General features: G+C 56.6%; 1 protein-coding gene across 1 annotated transcript in view; it reads right to left on the bottom strand.

Moving 5' to 3' along the window:
* KIAA1549L (KIAA1549 like) overlaps positions 1–22,621 on the bottom strand; it is a 1,247,838-nt gene that overhangs the window by 952,472 nt on the left and 272,745 nt on the right. Inside the window, 2 exon segments of the mRNA XM_075325616.1 lie at positions 597–629; positions 632–865. Of these exon segments, the coding sequence (XP_075181731.1) occupies positions 597–629; positions 632–865 (267 nt within the window).

Here is a 22,621-nt window from a genome sequence, read left to right as displayed (position 1 = left end):
TACCTCACTGCTAACATTTACAGGTATTGTAAAAGTTGTGTTAAATGGACTGGTAGGTTTATTTGACTTAGAAAATGAGTTAAAGTTGGATTCAGTGTTTGTTGGTGAGACACTATTAAATGGGAGAGTATTGACTGTTTGTGTGGTAGAGGATTCTAATGATAAAGATGTAACATTTTCTTTGCTGGTTTGTTCTAAGAAGATTCTACCTGTTGCTTTTCTAGCTGATACAGTGTGCTGTGGTGCATCAGTTGCTACTATAGACTGGTTTTCCTTTACCAAATCGGTGTTGCCAATTCCAATAATCTCCAATGAACTGGGGGCATTATTACTTACACTGCTGCTGGTTCCAATAAAATTTGAATTCACTATGTCTGTATTAATGTCCTGAGTTAAGACTTCCTCCTCAGTAACTTCAAAGTAAGGCACTGTTGCAAAGGAAGACTGGTAAGGTGATGATGATGATGATGATGATGATGGTGACAATGAAGGCGAAGGTGATGAAAATGATGAAGAAATAAAACCATCTTCTCCTGTAGAGAAGGAATTATATGGATGCAAAGTCAAAAAAGGTGTCATGCTGGTATGATTTAAACCTGGATTTGTAGGCTGGAATGGAGATGGCATCAGGATTCAGAAGGACCAAGTTCTTCAAACTGTACAGTTATATCGTCCTGGATAGAGGTGGTTGCACTTGTATCATCAAGCGTCTTGCTGGTGGATGTTGTATTGAAAATGTATGTAGTATTTTCTATCTCATCTTGATCATATAAAGGAAGAATTTCACTGGCAGCAGAAGATGACAGTTCTTCAGGAGCCCATGGTTCACTAAAGATGTCTGCATCTGGTGGAACTGTTGGGGAACCTAAAAAAAATGGCCAACGTCAATATGTTAGTTGGAGTATTTTCCAATGTGTACATTAAAGAGACACTCATTATATATGAATAAAGGTATACATCTAATAAAGAGAACAAGCATGATTGCTATTACAGTCTATTCAATCATGGCTGAAAGTATTGGCACCCTTGAAATTGGTCCAGAAAATGAAATATTTCTCCCAGAATATTATTACAGTTAAACATATTTTGTTATACACATGTTTATTTCCTTTGTGTGTATTGGAACAACACAAAAAATCACAGAGTAAAAAAGACAAATTGGATAATTTCACACAAAACCCCAAAAATGGACCAGATAAAATTGTTGGCATGTTTCCAAAATTACACCAGATCTGTACGCCTCTAGCCCCGCCACCAGATCTGTATACCTTTAGCACCCCACCAGATCTGTACGCCTCTATCCCCACCAGATCTGTATGCCCCCAGCCACCTCATCAGATCTGTATGCCCCTAGCCCTTCCCCAGATCTGTATGCCCCCAGCACCCCCCAACAGATCTGTATGCCCCCAAGTCCCCCCCAGATCTGTATGCCCCCGCCCCCCCCACCAGATCTGTATGCCTTCCGCCCCCCCCCACCAGATCTCTATGCCCCCAGCCCCCTTACCAGATCTGTATGCCCCCAGCCCCCCTAGATCTGTATGCCCCCAGCCCACCTCCCACCAGATCTGTATGCCACCAGCCCCCCCTCACCAGATTTGTATGCCCCAGGCCCCCACCAAATTTGTATGCCTCCAGCCCTCCACCAGATCTGTATGCCTCTAGCCCCCCACTAGATCTGTACGCCCCCAGGCCCCCCCACCAGATCTGTATGCCCCCAGCCTCCCCAGATCTGTATGCCCTAGCCCACCTCCCACCAGAACAGTATGCCCCCAGCCCCCCCTCACCAGATCTGTATGCCCCCAGCCTTCCCCACCAGATTTGTATGCTCCCAGCCCACCTCCCACCAGATCTGTATTCCCCAGCCCACATCCCACAAGATCTGTATGCCGCCAGCCTACCTCCCACGAGATCTGTATGCACCCAGCCCCCCTCACCAGAACTGTATGCCTCCAGCCCCCTCTCACCAGAGATGTATGCCTTCAGCAGCCCTCGCCATATTTGTATTGCCCCAGCCCCCCTTACCAGATCTGTATGCCCCCAGCCCCACTCACCACTAAGCATAGATAGACGTTCATGTCACTGCACTCCCGATGCGATAGCATCGGGCCTATTTTTAGTAAAGTATATTTGAAACTTTCATAAAATCACTTGCTTTATATTATTATTGGATCAAAATTAAAATAACAGTTACGCTTTAATAGCCTGCCTATGAATCAGCACAAACCAGATCTCTATGCCCCCAGCCCGCCCAGATCTGCATGCCCCCAGCCCCACCTCCCACCAGATCTGTATGCCCCCAACCCCCCACCAGATCTGTATGCCCCCAGCCCACCTCCCACCAGATCTGTATGCCCCCAGCCCCCTTCAGCAGATCTGTATGCCTCCAGCCCCCCACCAGATCTGTATGCTCTAGCCCTCCCACCAGATCTGTATGCCCCCATCCCCCCCACCAGATCTGTATGCCCCCAACCCTCCCTTATCAGATCTATATGACCCCAGCCTCCCCAGATCTGTATGCCCCCAGCCCACCTCCACCAGATCTGTATGCCCCCAGCCCCCCCCACCAGATCTGTATGCCCCTAGCCCCTCCCTAGAACTGTATGCTTCCAGCCCCTCACCAGATCTGTATGCCCCCAGCCCCCCCAGATCTGTATGCCCCCAGCCCACCTCCCACCAGATCTGTATGCCACCAGCCCCCCCTCACCAGATCTGTATGCCCCAGGCCCCCACCAGATTTGTACACCTCCAGCCCTCCACCAGATCTGTATGCCTCTAGCCCCCCACTAGATATGTACGCCCCCAGCCCCCCCACCAGATCTGTATGCCCCCAGCCTCCCCAGATCTGTATGCCCCTAGCCCACCTCCCACCAGAACAGTATGCCCCCAGCCCCACTCACCAGATCTGTATGCCCCCAGCCTTCCCCACCAAATTTGTATGCTGCCAGCCCACCTCCCACCAGATCTGTATCCCCCAGCCCACCTCCCACCAGATCTGTATGCCCCCAGCCTACCTCCCACAAGATCTGTATGCCCCCAGCCCCCCTCACCAGAACTGTATGCCTCCAGCCCCCCTCACCAGAGATGTATGCCTTCAGCAGCCCCCGCCACATTTGTATGCCCCCAGCACCCCTTACCAGATCTGTATGCCCCCAGCCCCACTCACCACTAAGCATAGATAGACGTTCATGTCACTGCACTCCCGATGCGATAGCATCGGGCCTATTTTTAGTAAAGTATATTTGAAACTTTCATAAAATCACTTTCTCTACATTATTATTGGATCAAAATTAAAATAACAGTTATGCTTTAATAGCCTGCCTATGAATCAGCACACACCAGATCTCTATGCCCCCAGCCCCCCCAGATCTTTATGCCCCCAGCCCACCTCCCACCAGATCTGTATGCCCCCACCCCCCCCCACCAGATCTGTATGCCTTCCACCCCCCACCAGATCTCCATGCCCTCAGCCCCACCACCAGATCTGTATGCCCCCAGCCCCCCACCAGATCTGTATGCCCCCAGCCCCCCCCCCCCAGATCTGTATGCCCCCAGCCCACCTCCCACCAGATCTGTATGCCCCCAGCCCCCTCACCAGATCTTTATGTCCTCAGGCCCCCACCAGATCTGTATACCTCCATCCCCCCCACCAGACCTGTAAGCCTCTAGCCCCCCCACCAGATCTGTATGCCCCCAGCCCCCCCCCACCAGATCTGTATGCCCCCAGCCCCCCCACCAGATCTGTATGCCCTCAGCCCTCCCTTACCAGATCTATATGCCCCCAGCCTCCCCAGATCTGTATGCCCCCAGCCCACCTCCCACCAGATCTGTATGCCCCCAGCCCCCCCCACCAGATCTGTATGCCCCTAGCCCCCTCCCTAGAACTGTATGCTTCCAGCCCCTCACCAGATCTGTATGCCCCCAGCCCCCCCACCAGATCAGTACGCCTCTAGCCCCCCACCAGATCTGTATACCTTTAGCACCCCACCAGATCTGTATGCCTCTATCCCTCACCAGATCTGTATGCCCCCAGCCCCCCTCATCAGATCTGAATACCCCTAGCCCTTCCCCAGATCTGTACGCCCCCAGCACCCCCCACCAGATCTGTATGCCCCCAGGTCCCCCCCAGATCTGTATGCCCCCAGCCCCCCCACCAGATCTGTATGCCTTCCGCCCCCCACCAGATCTCCATGCCCTCAGCCCCACCACCAGATCTGTATGCCCCCAGCCCCCCCACCAGATCTGTATGCCCCCAGCCCCCCCCCAGATCTGTATGCCCCCAGCCCACCTCCCACCAGATCTGTATGCCCCCAGCCCCCTCACCAGATCTTTATGTCCCCAGGCCCCCACCAGATCTGTATACCTCCTTCCCCCCCACCAGATCTGTATGCCTCTAGCCCCCCCACCAGATCTGTATGCCCCCAGCCCCCCCCCACCAGATCTGTATGCCCCCAGCCCCCCCACCAGATCTGTATGCCCCCAGCCCTCCCTTACCAGATCTATATGCCCCAAGCCTCCCCAGATTTGTATGCCCCCAGCCCACCTCCCACCAGATCTGTATGCCCCCGGCCCCCCACCAGATCTGTATGCCCCTAGCCCCTCCCTAGAACTGTATGCTTCCAGCCCCCCACCAGATCTGTATGCCCCCAGCCCCCCCCCCACCAGATCTGTACGCCTCTAGCCCCCCACCAGATCTGTATACCTTTAGCACCCCACCAGATCTGTATGCCCCCAGGTCCCCCCCTAGATCTGTATGCCCCCAGCCCCCCCACCAGATCTGTATGCCCCCAGCCCCCTCACCAGATCTGTATGTCCCCAGGCCCCCACCAGATCTGTATGTCTCCATCCCCCCACCAGATCTGAATGCCTCTGCCCCCCCCCAGATCTGTATGCCCCCAGCCCCCCCACCAGATCTGTATGCCCCCAGCCCTCCCTCACCAGATCTATATACACCCAGCCTCCCCAGATCTGTATGCCCCCAGCCCACCTCCCACCAGATCTGTATGCCCCCAGGCCCCCACCAGATTTGTATGCCTCCAGCCCCCACCAGATCTGTATGCCTCCAGCCCCCCACCAGATCTGTATGCCCCCAGCCCCCCCACCAGATCTGTATGCCCCCAGCCCTTCCTCACCAGATCTGTATGCCCCCAGCCTCCCCAGATCTGTATGCCCCTAGCCCACCTCCCACCAGAACAGTATGCTCCCAGCCCCCCTCACGAGATCTGTATGCCCCCAGCCTTCCACACCAGATTTGTATGCTCCCATCCCACCTCCCACCAGATCTTTATCCCCCAGCCCACCTCCCACTAGATCTGTATGCACCCAGCCTACCTCCCCCGAGATCTGTATGCCCCCAGCCCCCCTCACCAGAACTGTATGCCTCTAGCCCCCCTCACCAGAGATGTATGCCCCAAGCACCCCCACCAGATCTGTATACCCCCAGCCCCCCTCACCAGATCTGTATGCCCCCAGACCTCCCACCAGATTTGTATGCCCTTATCCCCCCACCAGATCTGTATGCTCCTTGCCCCCCTACCAGATCTGTATGCCCCCAGACCCCCCCACTAGATCTGTATGCCTCCCGCTTCCCTCATCAGATCTGTATGCCCTCAGCCCTCCACCAGACCTGTATGCCCCTAGCCCCCTCACCAAATCTGTATGCCCCCAGCCCCCACCCACCATATCTGTAAGCCCCCAGCCCCCCACCAGATCTTTAAGCCCCCCCACCAGATATGTATGCCTCTAGCCCCCATCAGATCTGTATGCCCCTAGCCCCTCCCTAGAACTGTATGATCCCAGACCCCCACCAGATCTGTATGCCCCCAGCCCCCCCCCAGATCTGTACGCCTCTAGCCCCGCCACCAGATCTGTATACCTTTAGCACCCCACCAGATCTGTATGCCTCTATCCCCCACCAGATCTGTATGCCCCAGCCCCCTCATCAGATCTCTATGCCTCTAGCCCTTCCCCAGATCTGTATTCCACAAGCACCTCCCACCAGATCTGTATGCCCCCAGGTCCCCCCCAGATCTGTATGCCCCCAGCCCCCCCACCAGATCTGTATGCCTTCCGCCCCCCCCACCAGATCTCTATGCCCCCAGCCCCCCCACCAGATCTGTATGCCCCATCCCCCCACCAGATCTGTATGCCCCCAGCCCCCCCAGATCTGTATGACCCCAGACCACCTCCCAACAGATCTGTATGGCCCCAGCCCCCCTCACCAGATCTGTATGCCCCCAGGCCCCCACCAGATTTGTATGCCTCCAGCCCCCCACCAGAACTGTATGCCAATAGCCTCCCACCAGATCTGTATGCCCCCAGCCCCCCACCAGATCTGTATGCCCTCAGCCTCCCCAGATCTGTATGCCACTAGCCCACCTCCCACCAGAACAGTATGCCCCCAGCCCCCCTCACCAGATCTCTATGCCCCCAGCCTTCCCCACCAGATTTGTATGCTCCCAGCCCACCTCCCACCAGATCTGTATGCCCCCAGCCCACCTCCCACGAGATCTGTATGTCCCAGCCTACCTCCCACGAGATCTGTATGCCCACAGCCCCCCTCACCAGAACTGTATACCCCCAGCCCCCCTCACCAGATCTGTATGCCCCCAGCCCTCCCACCAGATTTGTATGCCCCTAGCCCCCTCACCAAATCTGTATGCCCCCAGCCCCACCACCAGATCTGTATGCCCCCAGCCCCCACCCACCATATCTGTAAGCCCCCAGCCCCCCACCAGATCTTTAAGCCCCTCCACCAGATCTGTATGCCTCTAGCCCCCCATCAGATCTGTATGCCCCTAGCCCCTCCCTTGAACTGTATGCTTCCAGACCCCCACCACATCTGTATGCCCCCAGCCCCTTCCCCCAGATCTGTACGCCTCCAGCCCCGCCACCAGATCTGTATACCTTTAGCACCCCACCAGATCTGTATGCCTCTATCCCCCACCAGATCTGTATGCCCCCAGCCCCCTCATCAGATCTGTATGCCTCTAGCCCTTCCCCAGATCTGTATTCCCCCAGCACCCTCCACCAGATCTGTATGCCCCTAGGTCCCCCCCAGATCTGTATGCCCCCAGCCCCCCCACCAGATCTGTATGCCTTCCGCCCCCCCACCAGATCTCTATGCCCCCAGCCCCCCCACCAGGTCTGTATGCCCACAGCCCCCTTACCAGATCTGTATGCCCCCAGCCCCCCCAGATCTGTATGCCCCAGCCCACCTCCCAACAGATCTGTATGCCCCCAGCCCCCCTCACCAGATCTGTATGCCCCCAGGCCCCCACCAGATTTGTATGCCTCCAGCCCCCCACCAGAACTGTATGCCAATAGCCCCCCACCAGATCTGTATGCCCCCAGCCCCCTTACCAGATCTGTATGCCCCCAGCCCCCCTAGATCTGTATGCCCCCAGCCCACCTCCCACCAGATCTGTATGCCACCAGCCCCCCTCACCAGATTTGTATGCCCCAGGCCCCCACCAGATTTGTATGCCTCCAGCCCTCCACCAGATCTGTATGCCTCTAGCCCCCCACTAGATCTGTACGCCCCAGCCCCCCCACCAGATCTGTATGCCCCCAGCCTCCCCAGATCTGTATGCCCCTAGCCCACCTCCCACCAGAACAGTATGCCCCCAGCCCCCCTCACCAGATCTGTATGCCCCCAGCCTTCCCCACCAGATTTGTATGCTCCCAGCCCACCTCCCACCAGATCTGTATTCCCCAGCCCACATCCCACAAGATCTGTATGCCGCCAGCCTACCTCCCACGAGATCTGTATGCACCCAGCCCCCCTCACCAGAACTGTATGCCTCCAGCCCCCCTCACCAGAGATGTATGCCTTCAGCAGCCCTCGCCATATTTGTATGCCCCCAGCCCCCCTTACCAGATCTGTATGCCCCCAGCCCCACTCACCACTAAGCATAGATAGACGTTCATGTCACTGCACTCCCGATGCGATAGCATCGGGCCTATTTTTAGTAAAGTATATTTGAAACTTTCATAAAATCACTTGCTTTATATTATTATTGGATCAAAATTAAAATAACAGTTACGCTTTAATAGCCTGCCTATGAATCAGCACAAACCAGATCTCTATGCCCCCAGCCCGCCCAGATCTGCATGCCCCCAGCCCACCTCCCACCAGATCTGTATGCCCCCAACCCCCCCACCAGATCTGTATGCCCCCAGCCCACCTCCCACCAGATCTGTATGCCCCCAGCCCCCTTCAGCAGATCTGTATGCCTCCAGCCCCCCACCAGATCTGTATGCCTCTAGCCCTCCCACCAGATCTGTATGCCCCCATCCCCCCCACCAGATCTGTATGCCCCCAACCCTCCCTTATCAGATCTATATGCCCCCAGCCTCCCCAGATCTGTATGCCCCCAGCCCACCTCCCACCAGATCTGTATGCCCCCAGCCCCCCCCACCAGATCTGTATGCCCCTAGCCCCTCCCTAGAACTGTATGCTTCCAGCCCCTCACCAGATCTGTATGCCCCCAGCCCCCCCAGATCTGTATGCCCCCAGCCCACCTCCCACCAGATCTGTATGCCACCAGCCCCCCCTCACCAGATCTGTATGCCCCAGGCCCCCACCAGATTTGTACACCTCCAGCCCTCCACCAGATCTGTATGCCTCTAGCCCCCCACTAGATATGTACGCCCCCAGCCCCCCCACCAGATCTGTATGCCCCCAGCCTCCCCAGATCTGTATGCCCCTAGCCCACCTCCCACCAGAACAGTATGCCCCCAGCCCCACTCACCAGATCTGTATGCCCCCAGCCTTCCCCACCAAATTTGTATGCTGCCAGCCCACCTCCCACCAGATCTGTATCCCCCAGCCAACCTCCCACCAGATCTGTATGCCCCCAGCCTACCTCCCACAAGATCTGTATGCCCCCAGCCCCCCTCACCAGAACTGTATGCCTCCAGCCCCCCTCACCAGAGATGTATGCCTTCAGCAGCCCCCGCCACATTTGTATGCCCCCAGCACCCCTTACCAGATCTGTATGCCCCCAGCCCCACTCACCACTAAGCATAGATAGACGTTCATGTCACTGCACTCCCGATGCGATAGCATCGGGCCTATTTTTAGTAAAGTATATTTGAAACTTTCATAAAATCACTTTCTCTACATTATTATTGGATCAAAATTAAAATAACAGTTACGCTTTAATAGCCTGCCTATGAATCAGCACACACCAGATCTCTATGCCCCCAGCCCCCCCAGATCTTTATGCCCCCAGCCCACCTCCCACCAGATCTGTATGCCCCCAACTCCCCCACCAGATCTGTATGCCCCCAGCCCACCTCCCACCAGATCTGTATGCCCTCAGCCCCCTTCAGCAGATCTGTATGCCTCCAGCCCCCCCACCAGATCTGTATGCCTCTAGCCCTCCCACCAGATCTGCATGCCCACAGCCCCCCCCACCAGATCTGTATGCCCCCATCCCTCCCTTACCAGATCCATATGCCCCCAGCCTCCCCAGATCTGTATGCCCCCAGCCTACCTCCCACCAGATCTGTATGCCCCCAGCCCCCCTACCAGATCTGTATGCCCCTAGCCCCTCCCTAGAACTGTATGCTTCCAGCCCCTCACCAGATCGGTATGCCCCCAGCCCCACCACTAGATCTGTACGCCTCAAGCCCCCCACCAGATCTGTATACCTTTAGCACCCCACCAGATCTGTATGCCTCTATCCCTCACCAGATCTGTACGCCCCCAGCACCCCCCACCAGATCTGTATGCCCCCAGGTCCCCCCCCAGATCTGTATGCCCCCAGCCCCCCCACCAGATCTGTATGCCTTCCGCCCCCCACCAGATCTCCATGCCCTCAGCCCCACCACCAGATCTGTATGCCCCCAGCCCCCCCACCAGATCTGTATGCCCCCAGGCCCCCCCCCAGATCTGTATGCCCCCAGCCCACCTCCCACCAGATCTGTATGCCCCCAGCCCCCTCACCAGATCTTTATGTCCCCAGGCCCCCACCAGATCTGTATACCTCCATCCCCCCCACCAGACCTGTAAGCCTCTAGCCCCCCCACCAGATCTGTATGCCCCCAGCCCCCCCCCACCAGATCTGTATGCCCCCAGCCCCCCCACCAGATCTGTATGCCCTCAGCCCTCCCTTACCAGATCTATATGCCCCCAGCCTCCCCAGATCTGTATGCCCCCAGCCCACCTCCCACCAGATCTGTATGCCCCCAGCCCCCCCCACCAGATCTGTATGCCCCTAGCCCCTCCCTAGAACTGTATGCTTCCAGCCCCTCACCAGATCTGTATGCCCCCAGCCCCCCCACCAGATCAGTACACCTCTAGCCCCCCACCAGATCTGTATACCTTTAGCACCCCACCAGATCTGTATGCCTCTATCCCTCACCAGATCTGTATGCCCCCAGCCCCCCTCATCAGATCTGAATACCCCTAGCCCTTCCCCAGATCTGTACACCCCCAGCACCCCCCACCAGATCTGTATGCCCCCAGGTCCCCCCCAGATCTGTATGCCCCCAGCCCCCCCACCAGATCTGTATGCCTTCCGCCCCCCACCAGATCTCCATGCCCTCAGCCCCACCACCAGATCTGTATGCCCCCAGCCCCCCCACCAGATCTGTATGCCCCCAGCCCCCCCCCAGATCTGTATGCCCCCAGCCCACCTCCCACCAGATCTGTATGCCCCCAGCCCCCTCACCAGATCTTTATGTCCCCAGGCCCCCACCAGATCTGTATACCTCCTTCCCCCCCACCAGATCTGTATGCCTCTAGCCCCCCCACCAGATCTGTATGCCCCCAGCCCCCCCCCACCAGATCTGTATGCCCCCAGCCCCCCCACCAGATCTGTATGCCCCCAGCCCTCCCTTACCAGATCTATATGCCCCAAGCCTCCCCAGATTTGTATGCCCCCAGCCCACCTCCCACCAGATCTGTATGCCCCCGGCCCCCCACCAGATCTGTATGCCCCTAGCCCCTCCCTAGAACTGTATGCTTCCAGCCCCCCACCAGATCTGTATGCCCCCAGCCCCCCCCACCAGATCTGTACGCCTCTAGCCCCCCACCAGATCTGTATACCTTTAGCACCCCACCAGATCTGTATGCCCCCAGGTCCCCCCCTAGATCTGTATGCCCCCAGCCCCCCCACCAGATCTGTATGCCCCCAGCCCCCTCACCAGATCTGTATGTCCCCAGGCCCCCACCAGATCTGTATGTCTCCATCCCCCCACCAGATCTGAATGCCTCTGCCCCCCCCCAGATCTGTATGCCCCCAGCCCCCCCACCAGATCTGTATGCCCCCAGCCCTCCCTCACCAGATCTATATACACCCAGCCTCCCCAGATCTGTATGCCCCTAGCCCACCTCCCACCAGATCTGTATGCTCCCAGGCCCCCACCAGATTTGTATGCCTCCAGCACCCACCAGATCTGTATGCCTCCAGCCCCCCACCAGATCTGTATGCCCCCAGCCCCCCACCAGATCTGTATGCCCCCAGCCCTTCCTCACCAGATCTGTATGCCCCCAGCCTCCCCAGATCTGTATGCCCCTAGCCCACCTCCCACCAGAACAGTATGCCCCCAGCCCCCCTCACGAGATCTGTATGCCCTCAGCCTTCCACACCAGATTTGTATGCTCCCATCCCACCTCCCACCAGATCTTTATCCCCCAGCCCACCTCCCACTAGATCTGTATGCACCCAGCCTACCTCCCCCGAGATCTGTATGCCCCCAGCCCCCCTCACCAGAACTGTATGCCTCTAGCCCCCCTCACCAGAGATGTATGCCCCCAGCACCCCCACCAGATCTGTATACCCCCAGCCCCCCTCACCAGATCTGTATGCCCCCAGACCTCCCACCAGATTTGTATGCCCTTATCCCCCCACCAGATCTGTATGCCCCTTGCCCCCCTACCAGATCTGTATGCCCCCAGACCCCCCCCACTAGATCTGTATGCCTCCCGCTTCCCTCATCAGATCTGTATGCCCTCCGCCCTCCACCAGACCTGTATGCGCCTAGCCCCCTCACCAAATCTGTATGCCCCCAGCCCCCACCCACCATATCTGTAAGCCCCCAGCCCCCCACCAGATCTTTAAGCCCCCCCACCAGATATGTATGCCTCTAGCCCCCATCAGATCTGTATGCCCCTAGCCCCTCCCTAGAACTGTATGATCCCAGACCCCACCAGATCTGTATGCCCCCAGCCCCCCCCCAGATCTGTACGCCTCTAGCCACGCCACCAGATCTGTATACCTTTAGCACCCCACCAGATCTGTATGCCTCTATCCCCCACCAGATCTGTATGCCCCAGCCCCCTCATCAGATCTCTATGCCTCTAGCCCTTCCCCAGATCTGTATTCCACAAGCACCTCCCACCAGATCTGTATGCCCCCAGGTCCCCCCCAGATCTGTATGCCCCCAGCCCCCCCACCAGATCTGTATGCCTTCCGCCCCCCCCCACCAGATCTCTATGCCCCCAGCCCCCCACCAGATCTGTATGCCCCATCCCCCCACCAGATCTGTATGCCCCCAGCCCCCCCAGATCTGTATGACCCCAGACCACCTCCCAACAGATCTGTATGGCCCCAGCCCCCCTCACCAGATCTGTATGCCCCCAGGCCCCCACCAGATTTGTATGCCTCCAGCCCCCCACCAGAACTGTATGCCAATAGCCTCCCACCAGATCTGTATGCCCCCAGCCCCCCACCAGATCTGTATGCCCTCAGCCTCCCCAGATCTGTATGCCACTAGCCCACATCCCACCAGAACAGTATGCCCCCAGCCCCCCTCACCAGATCTCTATGCCCCCAGCCTTCCCCACCAGATTTGTATGCTCCCAGCCCACCTCCCACCAGATCTGTATGCCCCCAGCCCACCTCCCACGAGATCTGTATGTCCCAGCCTACCTCCCACGAGATCTGTATGCCCACAGCCCCCCTCACCAGAACTGTATACCCCCAGCCCCCCTCACCAGATCTGTATACCCCCAGCCCTCCCACCAGATTTGTATGCCCCTAGCCCCCTCACCAAATCTGTATGCCCCCAGCCCCACCACCAGATCTGTATGCCCCCAGCCCCCACCCACCATATCTGTAAGCCCCCAGCCCCCCACCAGATCTTTAAGCCCCTCCACCAGATCTGTATGCCTCTAGCCCCCCATCAGATCTGTATGCCCCTAGCCCCTCCCTTGAACTGTATGCTTCCAGACCCCCACCACATCTGTATGCCCCCAGCCCCTTCCCCCAGATCTGTACGCCTCCAGCCCCGCCACCAGATCTGTATACCTTTAGCACCCCACCAGATCTGTATGCCTCTATCCCCCACCAGATCTGTATGCCCCCAGCCCCCTCATCAGATCTGTATGCCTCTAGCCCTTCCCCAGATCTGTATTCCCCCAGCACCCTCCACCAGATCTGTATGCCCCTAGGTCCCCCCCAGATCTGTATGCCCCCAGCCCCCCCACCAGATCTGTATGCCCCCAGCCCACCTCCCACCAGATCTGTATGCCTCCAGCCCCCCTCACCAGATCTGTATGCCCCCAGGCCCTCACCAGATCTGTATGCCTCCAGCCCCCCCACCAGATCTGTATGCCTCTAGCCCCCCCCCACCAGATCTGTATGCCCCCAGCCCCCCCACCAGATCTGTATGCCCCCAGCCATCCCTTACCAGATCTATATGCCCCAAGCCTCACCAGATCTGTATGCCCCCAGCCCACCTCCCACCAGATCTGTATGCCCCCAGCCCCCCACCAGATCTGTATGCTCCTAGCCCCTCCCTAGAACTTTATGCTTCCAGCCCCCCACCAGATCTGTATGCCCCCAGTCCCCCCATCAGATCTGTACGCCTCTAGCCCCGCCACCAGATCTGTATACCTTTAGCACCCCACAGATCTGTATGCCTCTATCCCCCACCAGATCTGTATGCCCCCAGCCCCCTCATCAGATCTGTATGCCTCTAGCCCTTCCCCAGATCTGTATTCCCCCAGGCCCCTCACCAGATTTTTATGTCCCAAGGCCCCCACCAGAACTGTATGCCTCCAGCCCCCCCCACCAGATCTGTATGCCCCCATACCCCCTCACCAGAGATGTATGCCTTCAGCAGCCCCCGCCACATCTGTATTCCCCCAGCCACCCTTACCAGATCTGTATGCCCCCAGCCCCACTCACCACTAAGCATAGATAGACGTTCATGTCACTGCACTCCCGATGCAATAGCATCGGGCCTATTTCTAGTAAAGTATATTTGAAACTTTCATAAAATCACTTGCTCTATATTATTATTAGATCAAAATTAAAATGACAGTTACGCTTTAATAGCCTGCCTATGAATCAGCACACACCAGATCTCTATGCCCCCAGCCCCCCCAGATCTGTATGCTCCCAGCCCACCTCCCACCAGATCTGTATGCCCCCAGCCTCCCCACCAGATCTGTATGCCCCCAGCCCACCTCCCACCAGATCTGTATGCCTCCAGCCCCCCTCACCAGATCTGTATGCCCCCAGGCCCTCACCAGATCTGTATGCCTCCAGCCCCTCCACCAGATCTGTATGCCTCTAGCCCCCCCCACCAGATCTGTATGCCCCCAGCCCCCCCACCAGATCTGTATGCCCCCAGCCCACCTCCCACCAGATCTGTATGCCCCCAGCCCCCCACCAGATCTGTATGCTCCTAGCCCCTCCCTAGAACTTTATGCTTCCAGCCCCCCACCAGATCTGTATGCCCCCAGTCCCCCCATCAGATCTGTACGCCTCTAGCCCCTCCACCAGATCTGTATACCTTTAGCACCCCACCAGATCTGTATGCCTCTATCCCCCACCAGATCTGTATGCCCCCAGCCCCCCTCATCAGATCTGTATGCCCCTAGCCCTTCCACAGATTTGTATGCCCCCAGCACCCCCCACCAGATCTATATGCCTTCCGCCCCCCCACTAGTTCTCCATGCCCCCAGCCCCACCACCAGATCTGTATGCCCCCAGCCCCCCCACCAGATCTGTATGCCCCAGCACCCCCAGATCTGTATGCCCCCAGCCCACTCCCCACCGGATCTGTATGCCCCCAGCCCCCTCACCAGATCTTTATGTCCCCAGGCCCCCACCAGATCTGTATGCCTCCAGCCCCCCCACCAGATCTGTATGCCTCTAGCCCCCCCAGATCTGTATGCCCCCAGCCCCCCCACCAGATCTGTATGCCCCCTGCCCTCCCTCACCAGATCTATATACCCTCAGCCTCCCCAGATCTGTATGCCCCCAGCCCACCTCCCACCAGATCTGTATGTCTCCCGCCCCCCTCGCCAGATCTGTATGCCCCCAGGCCCCCACCAGATCTGTATGCCTCCAGCCCCCCACCAGATCTGTATGCCTCTAGCCCCCCCACCAGATCTGTATGCCCCCAGCCCTCCCACCAGATCTGTATGCACCCAGCCATCCCTTACCAGATGCCCCCAGCCTCCCCAGATCTGTATGCCCCCAGCCCACCTCCCACCAGATCTGTATGCACTCAGCCCCCCCGACCAGATCTGTTTGCCCCTAGCCCCTCCCTAGAACTGTATGCTTCCAGCCCCCCACCAGATCTGTATGCCCCCAGCCCCCCCCAGATCTGTACGCCTCTAGCCCCGCCACCAGATCTGTATACCTTTAGCACCCCACCAGATCTGTATGCCTCTATCCCCCACCAGATCTGTATGCCCCCAGCCCCCCTCATCAGATCTGTATGCCCCTAGCCCTTCCGCAGATCTATATGCCCCCAGCACCCCACACCAGATCTGTATACCTTTAGCACCCCACCAGATCTGTATGCCTCTATCCCCCACCAGATCTGTATGCCCCCAGCCCCCCTCATCAGATCTGTATGCCCCTAGCCCTTCCCCAGATCTGTATGCCCTCAGCACCCCACCAAATCTATATGCCCCCTGGTCCCCCCCAGATCTGTATGCCCCCAGCCCCCCCACCAGATCTGTATGCCTTCCGCACCCCCACCAGTTCTCCATGCCCCCATCCCCACCACCAGATCTGTATGCCCCCAGCCCCCCCACCAGATCTGTATGCCCCCAGCCCCCCCAGATCTGTATGCCCCCAGCCCACCTCCCACCAGATCTGTATGCCCCCAGCCCCCTCACCAGATCTTAATGTCCCCAGGCCCCCACCAGATCTGTATGCCTCCAGCCCCCCACCAGATCTGTATGCCTCTAGCCCCCCCAGATCTGTATGCCCCCAGCCCCCCCTACAGATCTGTATGCCCCCTGCCCTCCCTCACCAGATCTATATACCCCCAGCCTCCCCAGATCTGTATGCCCCCAGCCCACCTCCCACCAGATCTGTATGCCCCCAGCCCCCCTCGCCAGATCTGTATGCTCCCAGGCCCCCACCAGATCTGTATGCCTCTAGCCCCCCACCAGATCTGTATGCCCCCATCCCCCTCACCAGATCTGTATGCACCCAGCCATCCCTTACCAGATCTATATGCCCCCAGCCTCCCCAGATCTGTATGCCCCCAGCCCACCTCCCACCAGATCTGTATGCCCCCAGCCCCCCCACCAGATCTGTATGCCCCTCACCCCTCTCTAGAACTGAAAGCTTCAAGCCCCCCACCAGATCTGTATGCCCCCAGCCCCTCTCCACATCTGTACGCCTCTAGCCCCCCCACCAGATCTGTATACCTTTAGCACCCCACCAGATCTGTATGCCTCTATCCCCCACCAGATCTGTATGCCCCCAGCCCCCCTCATCAGATCTGTATGCCCCTAGCCCTTCCGCAGATCTGTATGCCCCCAGCACCCCCCACCAGATCTGAATGCCCCCAGGTCCCCCCCAGATCTGTATGCCCCCAGCCCCCCCACCAGATCTGTATGCCTTCCGCCCCCCACCAGATATATATGCCCTCAGCCTCCCCAGATCTGTATGCCCCCAACCCACCTCCCACCAGATCTGTATGCCCCCAGCCCCCCCACCAGATCTGTATGCCCCTAGCCCCTCCCTAGAACTGTATGCTTCCATCCCCCCACCAGATCTGTATGCCCCCAGCCCCCCCCCAGATCTGTACGCCTCCAGCCCCGCCACCAGATCTGTATACCTTTAGCACCCCACCAGATCTGAATGCCTCTATCCCCCACCAGATCTGTATGCCCCCAGCCCCCCTCATCAGATCTGTATGCCCCTAGCCCTTCCGCAGATCTGTATGCCCCCAGCACCCCCCACCAGATCTGTATACCTTTAGCACCCCACCAGATCTGTATGCCTCTATCCCCCACCAGATCTGTATGCCCCCAGCCCCCCTCATCAGATCTGTATGCCCCTAGCCCTTCCCCAGATCTGTATGCCCCCAGCACCCCACCAAATCTATATGCCCCCTGGTCCCCTCCAGATCTGTATGCCTTCCGCCACCCCACCAGTTCTCCATGCCCCCAGCCCCCCCACCAGATCTGTATGCCCCCAGCCCCCCACCAGATCTGTATGCCCCCAGCCCCCCCAGATCTGTATGCCCCCAGCCCACCTCCCACCAGATATGTATGCCCCCAGCCCCCTCAGCAGATCTTTATATCCCCAGGCCCCCACCAGATCTGTATGCCTCCAGCCCCCCCCTCCAGATCTGTATGCCCCCAGCCCCACCACCAGATCTGTATGCCTTCCGCCCCCCACCAGATCTCCATGCCCCCAGCCCCACCACCAGATCTGTATGCCCCCAGCCCCCCCACCAGATCTATATGCCCCCAGCCCCCCCAGATCTGTATGCCCCCAGCCCACTTCCCACCAGATCTGTATGCCCCCAGACCCCTCGCCAGATCTGTATGCCCCCAGGCCCCCACCAGATCTGTATGCCTCCAGCCCCCCCACCAGATCTGTATGCCTCTAGCCCCCCACCAGATCTGTATGCCCCCATACCTCCCACCAGATCTGTATGCACCCAGCTATCCCTTACCAGATCTATATGCCCCCAGCCTCCCCAGATCTGTATGCCCCCAGCCCACCTCCCATCAGATCTGTATGCCCCCAGCCCACCCACCAGATCTGTATGCCCCTAACCCCTCCCTAGAACTGTATGCTTCCAGCCCCCCACCAGATCTGTATGCCCCCAGCCCCTCACCAGATCTGTACGCCTCTAGCCCCCCCACCAGATCTGTATACCTTTAGCACCCCACCAGATCTGTATGCCTCTATACCCCACCAGATCTGTATGCCCCCAGCCCCCCTCATCAGATCTGTATGCCCCTAGCCCTTCCCCAGATCTGTATGCCCCCAGCACCCCACCAAATCTATATGCCCCCTGGTCCCCTCCAGATCTGTATGCCTTCCGCCACCCCACCAGTTCTCCATGCCCCCAGCCCCCCCACCAGATCTGTATGCCCCCAGCCCCCCACCAGATCTGTATGCCCCCAGCCCCCCCCAGATCTGTATGCCCCCAGCCCACCTCCCACCAGATATGTATGCCCCCAGCCCCCTCAGCAGATCTTTATGTCCCCAGGCCCCCACCAGATCTGTATGCCTCCAGCCCCCCCTCCAGATCTGTATGCCCCCAGCCCCACCACCAGATCTGTATGCCTTCCGCCCCCCACCAGATCTCCATGCCCCCAGCCCCACCACCAGATCTGTATGCCCCCAGCCCCCCCACCAGATCTATGTGCCCCCAGCCCCCCCAGATCTGTATGCCCCCAGCCCACCTCCCACCAGATCTGTATGCCCCCAGACCCCTCGCCAGATCTGTATGCCCCCAGGCCCCCACCAGATCTGTATGCCTCCAGCCCCCCCACCAGATCTGTATGCCTCTAGCCCCCCACCAGATCTGTATGCCCCCATACCCCCCACCAGATCTGTATGCACCCAGCCATCCCTTACCAGATCTATATGCCCCCAGCCTCCCCAGATCTGTATGCCCCCAGCCCACCTCCCATCAGATCTGTATGCCCCCAGCCCCCCCACCAGATCTGTATGCCCCTAACCCCTCCCTAGAACTGTATGCTTCCAGCCCCCCACCAGATCTGTATGCCCCCAGCCCCTCACCAGATCTGTACGCCTCTAGCCCCCCCACCAGATCTGTATACCTTTAGCACCCCACCAGATCTGTATGCCTCTATCCCCCACCAGATCTGTATGCCCCCAGCCCCCCTCATCAGATCTGTATGCCCCTAGCCCTTCCGCAGATCTGTATGCCCCCAGCACCCCCCACCAGATCTGTATGCCCCCAGGCCCCCCCCCCAGATCTGTATGCCCCCAGCCCCCCCACCAGATCTGTATGCCTTCCGCCCCCCACCAGATCTCCATGCCCCCAGCCCCACCACCAGATCTGTATGCCCCCTGGTCCCCACCAGATCTGTATGCCCCCAGCCCCCCCAGATCTGTATGCCCCAGTCCACCTCCCACCAGATCTGTATGCCCCCAGACCCCTCACCAGATCTTTATGTCCCCAGGCCCCCACCAGATCTGTATGCCTCCAGCCCCCCCACCAGATCTGTATGCCTCTAGCCCCCCCAGATCTGTATGCCCCCATCCCCCCACCAGATCTGTATGCCCACAGCCCTCCCTCAGCAGATCTATATACCCCCAGCCTCCCCAGATCTGTATGCCCCCAGCCCATCTCCCACCAGAACAGTATGCCCCCAGCCCCCCTCACCAGATCTGTATGCCCCCAGCCCTCCCCACCAGATTTGTATGCTCTCAGCCCATATCCCACCAGATCTGTATCCCCCAGCCCCCCTTACCAGAACTGTATGCCTCCAGCCCCCCTTCACCAGATCTGTATGCCTCCAGCAGCCCCCGCCACATCTGTATGCCCCTAGCCCTCCTTACCAGATCTGCATGCCCCCAGCCCCCCTCACCAGATCTGTATGTCCCCAGCCATATGAGAGACTTGGAGCATTTTGCAAAAGAGGAGTGGTCCAAAATTCCAGTTCAGAGGTGTAAGAAGCTTGTTGATGGTTATAAGAAGAGATTGATTGCAATTATTTATTCCAAAGGGTGTGCAACCAAATATTAAGTTGAGGGTGGCAACAATTTTGTCCGGACCAGTTTCGGAATTTTGTGTGAAATTACAGTATATCCAATTTGCATTTTTTTCCTCAGTTTTTTTAGTGTTTTTCTAATACCAACAAAGAAAATGAACATGTATATAACAAAACATAATAACGTGTAGCTACAATAATTTTCTGTGAGAAACTCTTCATTTTCTGGAACAAATTCAAGGGTGCCAATACTTTCAGCCATAACTGTATAGTGCCAATTTTGCTTAGCTTACTAATTATGTTCTTAAGGAGGTTAATACTATATGGTTAAATATTTCATTTAATAATATAGTCACATTTGTAATATACTTCAATTCAATTAATCTGATGATGAAGGGGAACTTTTGTTTGAAAAAACATGTTAGTGATTCGCATCACTAACAAGACGTTGAGTGCAGTTTAATATAAAAAAGGACCTGATAGGTTCCCTTTCAACTAGATAGTTCTATCACACAAAATTATTTATAAATAACATTTCCACATGTCTACATAAGGACCAATTCTGAAACTTTTTTGTCAAAAGGTTAGAAGCGTTAAAAGTTTATCAGAAATTTCTTATTTTTTCAACAAAATTTACAGAACCAATTTTTTTTAGGGACCACATCTTCACATTTGAAGTGACTTTGAGGGTCCCATGTGACCGAAAATACCAAAAATGACACCAATTTAAAAACTGCACAATTCAAAGGACTCAAAACCACATCCAAGAAGACTATTAACCCTTTAGGTGCTTCAGAGGAACTAAAGTGATGTGGAAGGAAAAACTGTAACTTTTTCCCCACAAAAATATTGCTTTAGCCACAAATTTTTCATCTACAATGTTAACCTCTTCACGACATACTGGATACGTCATGGATCATATCATTGTAATCCCCGTGGGCAGCCCACGATGATCCGTGCACATGTCAGCTGATTTGAACAGCTGACATGTGTGCCTGTCAGGCACGTGTGGATGCGCGTTCCAAACGTACCTATTAACCCTTTACATCTTGCTGTCAAAATCTGACTGCAAGATGTAACCACACCGCGGTAAGCATTCACTTACCCGGCGCCATCAGAAGTCATGTGACGTGATCAGTTGACTTCCGATGGTTGCCATGGTAGCACATGGTCATGTGATGACTCCTGTAGCTATCATGAGTCATTTTCTCTCACTGCCAGCAGACTACCGTGTGTGAGAGGAGAGCTGCTTTTGTGTAGATCAGAGCAATGCTGCTCTGATCTACAGAAAGGAACAAGCGATTAGACTGCTTTATAGTCTCCTAAGGGACCTAGTAAAATAAAAAAAAAAGTCAAAAAAAAGTAAAAAAAAGCTTTAAAAAATAAAACAATTAAAAGTTCAAGTCACAAAAGTGAGCAAAAACGGAAAAAAGGAAAATTGCCCAGGGGTGATGGGGTTAAACAGGATAACATGGACCCTACAATTTGTAATGCAATTTCTCCTTAGTACACAGCTACCACATGTGTGGTGGAAAACTACTGTTTGGGTGCACGGCAGGGCTCATAAGGGAAGAAGCGCTATTTTGTCTGGCATACATTGCAGACGCCATGTCACATTTGAAGATCCCCTGACATGCAGGAACCTCCCACAAGTAACTCATTCTGGAAACAACACCTCTCAAGGAGTTAACTAGGGGTGTAATGAGCAATTTTAACCCTCAGGTGATTCATATAATTATATAACACTGGGACGTGAAAATGAAAAAAAAAATATCTTTTTTTCCACTAAAATGTTGCTTTGGCCCCAAAGTTTTATTTTTCAAAAAGGGAAATAGGAGAAAAAGACCATACAATTTGTTATTCAATTTCTTCAGTTTGTCAGTACCCCATATGTGGTCAAAACCTACTTCAGAGGCACAGTACAAAGCTTAGAGGGGACAGAGCTTCATATTAAAGTTCAGATGTAGATGGATTGCTTTGCGGGTCCCATGTCCCATTGGCAGAGCCCCTGACATAGCAGAAAAGCAGACTCCTATAATTGACCCCATTTTACAAACTACACCCCTTAAAGGGGTTATCCGGCTTATTTTGACTTTTTTTTATTATTTCCCTATGGGCTACATTGGGTCAGGTAAGGATCAACATGTTAGGCTACGGGTTGAACTAGATGGACTTAGAGTCTCCCTTCAACCTTAAAAACTGTGATACTGTGATACTGTGATAGAGACCACTTACCTGCCCTGCTGTCAGCCCCTCTCCCCCAGCTCAGAGTGGTCATGTGACCGCTCCTGTCGCGATTTTGCTGCTTTTTATGTCAACATGGTCCTGCCCATGTTGACATGCAAATCTGGGAACAGCTTGTTGCCACCCTGCTGGGCGGGTACAGTGCGTGAGTCCCCGCCCCCTTCCCTGCACCCTCCCACACATTCCCTCGCACCCTGTACTCTCCCCGCACACGGTGTCACCACCAGCACCGGGCCCCCTGCTCAGGATATCAGGATAGCAGGAGTGCCCGTGCGGTCTGTGTCCGCTCCAGCCCCGTGGCTACCTTCATTGCAGTGTGTGTCTGCCCGCAGTATCAGCAGATTCTCACCCTGCAGTGCAGGCAACCGCGGGGATGGAGGCAGGAGGCGCTGCTGCCAGGAGGCAGATGAGATAATTACCTGCTGTGACGATATTCTCTTCACTCCTATAAGCGCTGTCACTGCCTTCTATGCC

The sequence above is a fragment of the Anomaloglossus baeobatrachus genome, chromosome 10 (genome assembly GCF_048569485.1).
Source record: "Anomaloglossus baeobatrachus isolate aAnoBae1 chromosome 10, aAnoBae1.hap1, whole genome shotgun sequence".
Classification (NCBI taxonomy): Eukaryota; Metazoa; Chordata; class Amphibia; order Anura; family Aromobatidae; genus Anomaloglossus; species Anomaloglossus baeobatrachus.
Note: the sequence above shows the minus strand (reverse complement) of the source record. Positions and strands in the feature narration are given on the sequence as shown.